Source organism: Humulus lupulus, chromosome 7 (assembly GCF_963169125.1).
Source record: "Humulus lupulus chromosome 7, drHumLupu1.1, whole genome shotgun sequence".
Taxonomy (NCBI): domain Eukaryota; kingdom Viridiplantae; phylum Streptophyta; class Magnoliopsida; order Rosales; family Cannabaceae; genus Humulus; species Humulus lupulus.
In genome coordinates, this window is record NC_084799.1 from 75287449 (window position 1) to 75298406 (window position 10958).

At 32.0% G+C, this 10958-nt stretch overlaps 1 protein-coding gene and 1 long non-coding RNA gene across 2 annotated transcripts; both read left to right on the forward strand.

Moving 5' to 3' along the window:
* The first annotated feature begins 3633 nt into the window (after positions 1 to 3633).
* LOC133791857 (serine/threonine-protein kinase BSK5-like) lies at positions 3634 to 5598 on the forward strand. The gene is made up of 7 exons (XM_062229766.1): positions 3634 to 3756; positions 3859 to 3984; positions 4091 to 4226; positions 4585 to 4718; positions 4818 to 4923; positions 5145 to 5230; positions 5509 to 5598. The coding sequence occupies exons 1-7, from the start codon at positions 3634 to 3636 to the stop codon at positions 5596 to 5598; spliced, it is 801 nt and encodes a 266-aa protein (XP_062085750.1).
* A 70-nt stretch (positions 5599 to 5668) lies between these two features.
* On the forward strand, positions 5669 to 7024 carry LOC133789723 (uncharacterized). The gene is made up of 3 exons (XR_009873673.1): positions 5669 to 5705; positions 6134 to 6508; positions 6857 to 7024. It is a non-coding gene; the product is annotated as an uncharacterized LOC133789723 (long non-coding RNA).
* The last annotated feature ends 3934 nt before the right edge of the window (positions 7025 to 10958 follow it).

A 10958-nucleotide genomic window follows, 5' to 3' on the forward strand; every position in this document is an offset into this window, starting at 1 on the left:
GACAGACAGAGGAAGAGAGACCAAATTGAATGTGTGTTCTTTCTGGTTTGCTTGAGTCTCTATTTATACACAAATCTCATAGAAGGTAAGGTAATGGTGGTGTTTTAATGTGGGTATAATTGTAAAAATAAGGTAACTTATTGATTTTTGACATCTAGAGGAATTTATTGTCAATTGGGCTCTTAGTGAACATGTATAAAATTGTAGCATAACTAAACAAGGATTAGTTTAGAGAGAAAAAAAAAAGGTATTCGATAATGTTTACATATGATGATAAGGATAAATAATGTATTAATATTTGTGATTGAATATTATTTATAAGTATTACATGAATCTATCGTATAGATTTTGGTGTGCATTTTCCGACAAGTTTGTATGTATTAACTCCAGCTTATTGGTAGGCGTTACTCCAACAAATATGTAAGTACCGATCGACTCCTACTTACAAATATATGTAGGCATTAAGTCAATAATCATTAGTAGAAGATTGAAGTTCCACCCAATTTTTTCTTAATATTTAGTAAATTAATCATTTATTTTTACTCATTTTTTTGGAACAAAAAATAACAATTGAACCCTCTAAAAATATATACAATTTAACTCTATCGCAAATATACATGATATCATCATATTAGTGTATTCTTATGTTATGAAACATATTATAATTTATAACGGATCACAATTTTGTTGTAGCACTGATAACAATTATCATCACGTGGTTAATAATATATGTATAAATAACATTAGTAAATTATATATATAAGGGAATTCTTACATTAGTTTTACTTTAAGCCCTACTGGTAGGACTTTCAGTGTTTATAACTCATGAACAGTTTTCGGCGCGATCTTTTTTATGACTGTGTATATTGTAGCTATTTAGAGCATCCTGCAAATTTTTAGAAAATTCTGAATAGTTTACCGTTCCAAAAACTAGGTTCAAACATGTTGTTGCACGCGTGACTAATTTTTTGTATGCGCGTGGAAACAACATGTTTGAACCTAGTTTTCGGTACTCTAAACTATTCAGAATTTTCTGAAAATTTACAGAATGATCTAAATAACTACAATATACACGGTCATAAAAAAAATCGCGCCAAAAACTATTCACGGGTCGAAAAACACTGAAAGTCCTACCAGTAAAACTTAAAATAAACCTCCTTAGCCATATATATATATATATATATATATAAGGATTATAATAAGTGAATTGTTAAGGGGACGACATGATAATAATATATATATATATAAGTAAAGAATTGAAGCACGTGAAGATTGGCATGATATCTATGGGTTGAAGCACATGAAGATTGACAATAATATTATAATTTGATAAATTTAGTGGTACGGATTGTCTGTTTTGGATGTGACTACACTTTTTAATATAAAAAGTTATTTAAACTTGATAATGAAATCTAATTTTTATTTTTTCAGAGTAATGAAATCTAATATGGAATTGTTATCATGGAAATTAATTAGTCATAGACAATAAAATGTGTACCTACTAATATGGTAGCATATGCATAATGTGCTATACATTAATTAGTAATTAAAAAAAATATCTGAATGCCGATGTGCATCCAACTCTACCATATATGAAATTAAATAATGTAAAATATAATTCTATCTTTTAAAAAGAAATTTTATTATACTTTTACTTATCACATTTAATTGGAATGCACGTGGAATTGAAGTTTTGAACCATTTTGTTTCGTGCGTTTTATTCTTGAAGTTATATGAAGCAAATTTAATAAAGGATAATTTGACGCGTGAGGCTCTCTTCGAGACAGAGCTAGTCTCCCAAGCAAAATATCTTGCTATTTCATTCAACATATTTCAAAAAATTTCTACAGCCAGCTATATAAATGTCTCAGCACCAATTACAAAAATAACAGAAGTTAGTTACAAAATAAACAGCTCTCAACGGCCCAGCCGCATTACATAATCTCTCATCCAAATCGGCTTGGCACGAACACGCCTGGCGCACGCTCGGCTCTCCCTCTCAATGCCGCTGCCTGGATTCTCAGCCTCTGCGTCATTGTGGCCCCTTTCCTCCTGAACGTTATCTTCCTCATTCTGGGCTAAGCCTTTTTCCCAATTCTTCATGTGTTCCTGGACCTCCGTGGGCTCTAACGTGATTGGGCCAATTGTTTGGGCTTCTCTAACATAAATTGTCTAATTTCATAAAAAAATTTGGTTAATTTAGCCAAATATATATATATATATATATACACACATCTATATAAAAGTTACGCTAGCTAGAATCATGAATAAAAAATTTGTTCTCAAATCATACGTTTTTTTCGTACCATTATTTAAAATTTAACAAATAATTATTTATATGAAAGTGTAGATTTAAATAAATATAAGATAATAAATTTAAGTAAAAAGTTAATTTGTCAAGTTTTTGGAGATTCCCAATTTTTATTCTAGATTCATTTATGGCCATCGTTTGATGGTTTATTGTTGTTTTTTAATTAATCATTATATTATTTTGCAGTTGTACCGTGATCGTTCATTTATTATAATTTTCCATGTATTTTTTCTTATATCCATACAAGTGTTACAATAATCATCATTCAAGCTCAAGTAAAAAAAATTACATTTTGTCGATTCAATTATAATTACTTAATATTAACCCCTACAAAGTATTATGATTTTATTTACCCTATATTATGTAGAAGAGTAAATGGGAAGGAAAGAAAGTTTGGAGAAAAAAATGGATAGGAAGAAGAAAAATTATTTGTTTAGGCTAACTTCAACTATGAAATGCATTTTGGTGTTGAACAACATCAAAATTGTGTAATTTTAGTACCATATTTTTTTTTCATTCCAACTACAACGCAAAGAGTTACACTAAAAGTATATTCTTTATTATTATATTATTTTAGTATTCACATAGGATATTCTCTTCATTATTATATTATTTTACTAAATCAAAATAATTATTTTATCCAATTAATTATTTTAATAAAAATACTAGTATTAATTACTTTACAATAGTACTTTAGATTATAAAACTCACTAAATTAAAATAGCATATTAAATTTTCATAAATAAATATTACATTACATTAAAAAAACATTGCATTTAATTAACTCTAAAAAAGAACATACACATTACATTAAAAAAAACAATACATTTAATTAAATTATACTAATTCTGCAATATACTATATTCGTCCCACACACTGCAACATTTTTGACTAAATATTACGGCAAAATCTTACATAACTTTAGAAGTGTTATTAATACATGCCAAAAAAAAGTACACGGACATAGTATCGACGCCAAATGAAAAGTAACAGGCGCCAAATGAAATTTTACTTCACAAATAAAAAAGCAAAATAAAAAATGAAGAAGGGTTTTCTCTATTCTCTCATTCTCTCAGTCTGAATCCCTAATCTCTCTCAATCTCTTCCCTCTCTCCCTATTCTCTCGTTCTCTATTCTTTGAATCCCTAATCTCTCTCAATCTCTTCCCTCTCTCCCTTAGGCTGAGACCCTTCATCTTTGAGCTTCCAACCCATTCCCCTTCATCTTGTTCTGTCCGAATAGTTGAGCCCAAACGTCATTCATCGCTGATTTTAACGGTAAGGTGACGACGATGAGGTGTATGCCGTCGGGTTGAGGTAGATATGGCATCTCAGAATTGGATTTCGGGACGAGAAGGTTTGTTTATGGAGGCGGAGATTCGAATTGGAGGGGTTGTAGGATTACGGCGAGTTCTTCGGATAGGGATGCCAATGGCGGAGAGTTATGTATTTATATGTTTTGGAAGTTATAGGACTATGAAGAGGATGGGAGGATTCACGACTTGTTGAAGTTATTCGAAGAAGAGGAGCCGGTTTTGTGACTGAGAGAGTTATGTATCGGAGCACGGAGAAAAGGCTCCCAATGTTGTTTACAAAGGCAAGGTTGACGATGACTTTTATATTGTTGTGAAGAGTTTCAATAGGTCGGCTTGGCCCGATGCTCGCCAATTTATGGTTCGTGCTGTATTTACTCTGATTCTTATGGAGAAAGAATGTGCGTGTTTTGATGATATTGTTTGGCTGGTTTTGTTGATCCATTGTGCTTGTTTTGGGTTTTCAGGAGGATGCCAAGACGGTGGGACAGCTGCGCAGTGAGCGCTTCGCAAATTTGATTGGGTGTTGCTGTGAAGGCGATGAGAGACTCCTTGTTGCCGAGTTCATGCCTAATGAGACTCTCTCTAAGCATCTTTTTCATTGTAAGGTGACTCCTCCTTTTGTCTGTTTTTCTTTTTTCTCTCCCTCTTTGAGTTGATCTTGCATTCAAATTTGATGGTTACAAGGTATTTGTCGATGGGAAAACATATCAAATTTAACAATATATGAATGAAGATCATCGATTGGTTTTATAATTGGAGAGAGTTTCTTTATTTCTGGTGCACCTTTTGCTCTAATCAAATTATGCCCGCCCCCTTAGGAATTATCTCATGTTAATACATACTTTAGGATCTATAAAAGGGAAATGAATTGAGTCTTTTTTTCTTCTTTATTTAAAGGATTCATTTATGCATCATAGGCGTATAATTGATTTTAAAGGTTATCTATTTTGAATTGTAGGGGATACCCAGCCTATGAAATGGGCAATGAGAGTGCGGGTGGCTTTGTATCTGGCACATGCCTTAGAATATTGCAGCAGCAAAGGGCGAGCACTATATCATGATCTTAATGCTTATAGAGTCTTGTTTGATCAGGTACTCTTCCTTTTCACGCTTTCTCTATTTCCAAATTGTTTTGTGGCTAGGGTGTCTCTGGTAAGCTATTCCTATTTTCTAAAACCCTGAACTTGACAGGATGGTAATCCAAGACTCTCCTGCTTTGGTCTTATGAAGAATAGTAGAGATGGCAAGAGCTATAGTACCAACCTGGCTTTCACCCCTCCGGAATACTTGAGGACAGGTACTAATCATAGTCACAGAGAGTGCAATCTTCACTCTTATAATATAACTTATGTTTACTTTTGCGAATTTCTAAGTAGCTCATAATTGATTTTGTATAATTTGGACAACCAGAACGATGCCTTTCCCACCACATATATAAATTTTTTACAGAATCTTTCAACATATTGCACAAAATTATTCAAATGGAGCAATAATTAGTTATTCATTTTCCCCTGCCAGGAAGAGTGACATCAGAAAGTGTGGTTTACATCTTTGGAACCCTGCTACTTGATTTGCTAAGTGGAAAACACATTCCACGCAGCCATGTAAGCTTTCTTTTCTTTACAAAGCTATATTTAAGGGGGATGGTTACACATTGACTTTCAGGTGAAACTTTTGACCAACGATAGTAGTTCATAATGTTTAAGTTCGCTTATAGTTGCTGCTATTATGTCTTTTACAAAGAATGTAGTGAGACAAATTTTTGAAGAAAAAAAAATGTTTCCTACTTGGATTCTGATTATGATGCGAATTATGGTCATATTATCAAAATAATTTTAAGCTAATGAGATATATCTAATTTCTTAATTTCCTTTCCCAACAGGCACTTGACTTAATACGTGGTAAAAATATTTCTATGCTGATGGATTCATGCTTAGTCACCTGCTCCCTTCGAAAAAGCTTATTCTTTTAGGATTCAAATTATTAGTTTCTACTTAATTATTTCGTTGGGTTTGAAACAGAATAGTAGTTTTTCGATCCAAATTAGTAGTTTTATACAGAGCTATTGTTTTTCTTAATGTAATTTACGTTTTTCTTATTGTTGGTTGTGTCGGTATCTTTTCCCTTTTTCCTTAAGAATGGAGATTTTAAGCTAATAGTGACATCTAAACATTTAAAACCGATTCTGGGATTAGGGGGAATCAAGAAGTTTAAAAGATGTACAAACTTAAGCTTTTTGCCCTAAAATAACTTTTTTGTTTGTAGTACATGTGCTTTTGGTTCAGAAGTTGAGAAAAGATGAAAAATTTAGAGTGAAATGGGAAAAAGCTAGGTTGCATTGTAACTTTCATTTATGCCCATATGAAAGGCTTGGACCTGGTATTTTATGTTTCTGTGTGCACTGATACTACTAAACCAATAGTTGGTACTATTGGTTTCACATTAAAGACAGTGTTTTCCCTGCCAGTAAAACAGGCTTTGCTGCTTTTGTTTTTTGATCTATACAGTGTTGAAGTAAATTTTTGGAGAGGCGTGAGGAGAATTAGAAGGATAGAGATTGTTGCTAAGTTGTTTTGCTGTTGGTGAGGATTCAAAACAGTTGTGAGATGATGCTGAAGTTAATTTCCTCTTTATTGTTTGTTTGGTTTCTCTTCTTAATTTTTTTTTTTCCTCTCTTGACTGTTGACAGCGCTCCACTATTCATTCCTTCTTTATTCTTATTCTTTTTGGTATGTTGCTTTATTGAGTTCAGAAATCAGTTAACTATATAGCAGATTCTGACATTTCAAACTTATTCTCAGGATGCAGCTAACTATCGCGATGAGCTGAGAGAAATTCCGCCCCACTCTCTTTTGAAATGCTCAAGTGATGCAACAACCTTGGTACTGTTGTGAACTTATGCTTCATCAAATCATTAGATTTTTATTAGTATTTCAATCATTTTTTAATATAATATTAACGTTGCTGCTTATATTTGGTTTTTCTAGCTTCTAACTCCTATTTTAACTTCAAGATTATCCATTTCAATTCTCCTTAGTCTGGGGAGGATTTTTTAATAATAAGTATATTTATGATTTTGTATGTTGGATGTTGGAGCATGTTAAAGTGATGTTTGATTGTTTTCTAATGAATTACTCCTATAATTAGACAGACTTGATAAGCTTCTAACATAAGTGATCAGATTATTTCATCAATGTTAAATATTAAATTTGAAACCTATGATTTTTCAGGGAATCAGGGTTCAAGTGAGGTGTGTGTATATTGAGGGCCGGAGTCAGCCTTCAAAGGGTCGCTATTTCTTTGCATACAGAATACGAATTACCAATAACTCAGAACGCCCTGTCCAACTTCTTAGAAGACATTGGATTATAACTGATGCCCAAGGAAAAACTGAGAATGTCTGGTCAGTTATTTCTACCTTTTGATGCCATCTGCTATTAATGTGCATTTTTCAGCTTCTACTTCCAAGTTAATCAAATTCTCTACACCCTTTGAATTGTTATCATTTTCTAATTGTAGGGGGATTGGTGTTATTGGTGAACCACCATCCATTGTCCAAGCTGCTGCCATTCGTGGGTGTTGTTTCTGATTTTTCTTCTCTGATGTGTTGTAAATCATTAAAGCAGAAAGGCAGAAAGAGACCATGGCTTCTCCTTCTCCTTCTCCTTCTCACCTCACAGCTACCCCACAACACCTCTCAAAACCCTCCCTTTCCCAATGTAAGTAAATCTCTCTCTTTCTCTCTGTATATATAATATATATACGTATATATATGACACTACTAGTACCCTTAAGATGAACTAGTATGAGAAATAACTCAAACCCTTAATTTCATTGCTAAATTTGGTAGTAAACTCGAAGCCAGTCGAGCTCTATGTGAGGTCGAGTTTGGAAAATGAGAGCAGTGGCACTGAGGATTCTTGTCACTCATCATCAAAACCTCTGAAGGTAAGGGCTTCATGCATTTTGGTATCTCAATAGACTAATCATTCATTTGTTCCTATAGATGCAACTTTATGCATGGTTTCTTTGCCAATACTTCTATCAAAACAATGTAGTATTAATCTCCAAACTATTTTTTTCATTTCTTAACATGTATACCATGCCTTGTTGTTGTTGTTGCCTATTAAAAAATGTTGTGTTGCTGCTTGTAAATAAGCAAATTAGGTATAGTTCAGAACCAGATGGAGCACCATGCTTTATTGTACGTGATGCTTTATTTATTTTCTTATATTATTTATATAATAAACTTTTGTTTTACAAATAACATTATTATATATAGTATATGTAATTGATTATAAGACTTGCATAATTGTTTCTTCGTGTTTACAGAGAACACTTTGAGGAAAATGGTTTGGAAAAAGATCCAACAAGGAGCTCTCACGATATTTCTCTGACCGGCCTTATCATCAACAAGGTATATTATTATATTGTGATCTCATTTTCATTCTATCCATATTTACACTTACCTTGTGTTGTATGCACAAGCAGTATGTTGCATGCTTCTTTATTCCCCAGATTGTGTGTAAGAGCATTTGTTTTTGTCTTGCTACTACCCGCTGAGAAATTATTATATATGATGTCTGTTTCAATTGCTTATAAACATCAATGTTCAACTGAATTGATGTTCAATTATGCCTTTGTTACACTTTTTTTCTCTATATATCTTTACTGAGTTTAGCTTTCTCTTTTCTATATATATTACTATAATAAATATATGCTCCTGCCTCAACCACTTAAAACAAAAGTAGTAACTTAAGAGAATAGAAAATAGAGATCTCATTTTGTAGTGTCACATATATAGGTGGTGATGGTATAATTTCATTTATTAGATAGAAGGTTCTCACTCACATCCATTCAACAAACACCTTTAAGCTAGTCCTAATGAATTTAGTGCAGACCATTGCGTATTCAAAATCTCAGTGCTCTTATATGATGTATTATTAACTGGTTTTTGCATGCATTGTTAAAGAAAGGTGCAAAGTATTCAAAATCTCAATGCTCTTGCTGATCACTTTTCATGCCAGCTACTTCTGAAGTTACCCAGCAAACTGTCGAGTACATCAGAAAGACAGGAACTCAACTTCAAGTGAGAGGAAAATTTGGCTCAAAATGCTCTAGGATTATGAGACTTTAGACACATTAAAGGTAGTGTTTATGGCTGCATGATTTACACCAAATACATGGTTGTGTGTTAATATGCTATGTAGAAAGGTCTTCTAATGCTTTTTAGCTATTACTTCATTTGAGACATATTTATAACAAATGGTTTGTAGAAATTTGCTAAAGCTGATTTACTTCTGTCTATCACCATTCTACTCTAGTGATTGCTTGATTTCCCCAATTGAGTATATTAGGCCAATTCTATTGGTACTGGGTTCTCTTTTTTATTTAGCATTAAATGCATATACAGTACAAGAACTTTTTCATGTATGAGGTTCAAGTGGTGGAGCTATTGTTTCTCTTTGATGTTTTTGATGTTTCCCTTCAACTCAGTGGCATTTTATCCTTTTGAGCTCTTGTATCTTTCATTTCATATGAGCATGCTTTTTTGGTAAAAAAAAAAAAGTGAATGTTTAGACATATACCTGTCCCTCTCATATTAGTGATGCTTTTAATTTGTCTCATTCTTGGTTGATGAATACTTAATTCTTACTTTTGACACTTTTTATTAATAACTTTGTCAACTATATTTTTTGTTTTTACATTGATAGGCTCCTTGAAGATCCTTTGCTGGGATTATATTCTTTGTTTTATAGATGATCCATATTTAATTTTGTTAATCGCAATAAAAAGGTGTACTGTAGGTTTATTGCATTCAGTAAGAAGAACATAATGCAAGAGTGCATTTCTTGAACTACTATTAGATTCTACCAATGCTATTAGAGCAGAATGGAAGATTTTATTTGTGTAGATATTTCTGCTTGGTCTCTTGTTGGTAGACAGTTTAATGTAATTTAATTATTAATGGGCTTATTCTCTCCATACTCTGTTAGTTTACTATTAACTTTTGTTAGTTTACTATTAACTTTAAGTTGAAGCATTAATTATTTTATTTTGTTGTAGCTAAGCAAATGGACTCACAACAAAGACAAGTGCACAAAGGATGATGAATTGAAGGATGGAGCAAGTTTCATGCATGGTGTACTTTTGTGTACCTTGTAATTGTTCTGTTTTTCATTTTTTGAAGTAAAAAATGTTCAAGATTATAAAACTTTATTATGTTATGCTTTCAAACTTAAAGTTAGAACTAAGATCTCATGAAGTAGACACATTCATGATTTGAATTAGTTATTGTTTAATGTAATACTTACGTTTTATCAATCTATTGAGAATTATATTTTATGATTAATTTTGATTTTTTTTTATCAAAATACAATAATGAAAATATTTTAATTAAAAAAAAACTTTATAAGTATACTTATCAAAATAAAATTTAAAATATATTATCCACACTAAAGTAACAAAATTTTATTACTAGACTTTTAATATGTTATGATTTAGAAACATATTATAAGTGTAACAAATCGTTATGATTTATATAATATAACAAATTAAAAATGCTATCAAAATAATCAAATGTAACAGTTGAAAAGTGTTATGCAAAAAGTATAAGATTAAATGTCAAATTTATAATCAAATACTCTAACTAAATGTTATTAGTTGAATATTATAGCAACTAAAAATGTGTTATTGAATAGTTTAAGATAACATCGAACATAACATTCAAATACTGTTATAGAAAAGACAGGACTTTTAATAACAGGGGCTATGTTAGCGTTTTTAGAAGCGTTATCAATACTCCCGGTTAGCAGTTTTTAAGTGTTATGAATACTGTTTTTTCTTGTAGTGACAAGTGTTCAATTGATGTATTTCGAAGCTCAATGTGAGCTTCCTTATCTTTGATTTTTCTATGTCGAACAAGGCACTACAAGAAAAATTATCTTAAGCGGTGACATTATTAGCGGCAATAAGTCGCTGCTAATAATACCAATATTAGCGGCGACATAGCGTGGTCGCCGCTAATATCAGAATAGTAAAATTTTTTTATAAAAATATTATTAGCGATGATATTTTTACTATTAGCGGCTACATGTGTCGCCACTAATAAATTCAAAAATACACAAAAAAAATGTGGGAAATTTCCCTCCATTGTGAATATTTTAGACTATTGCGTGTCCCCGCTAATAGTCGCCTCGTCAATAAAAAAAACATTAGTAATGACTATTAGCAGCGACATGTGCCACTACTAATAGTCACCCAGGTATTACTGTAAATCCTATAATCGTGTTATCCCCAAAAATTGGAGTCCGATGACGTGGCAATCAGAAG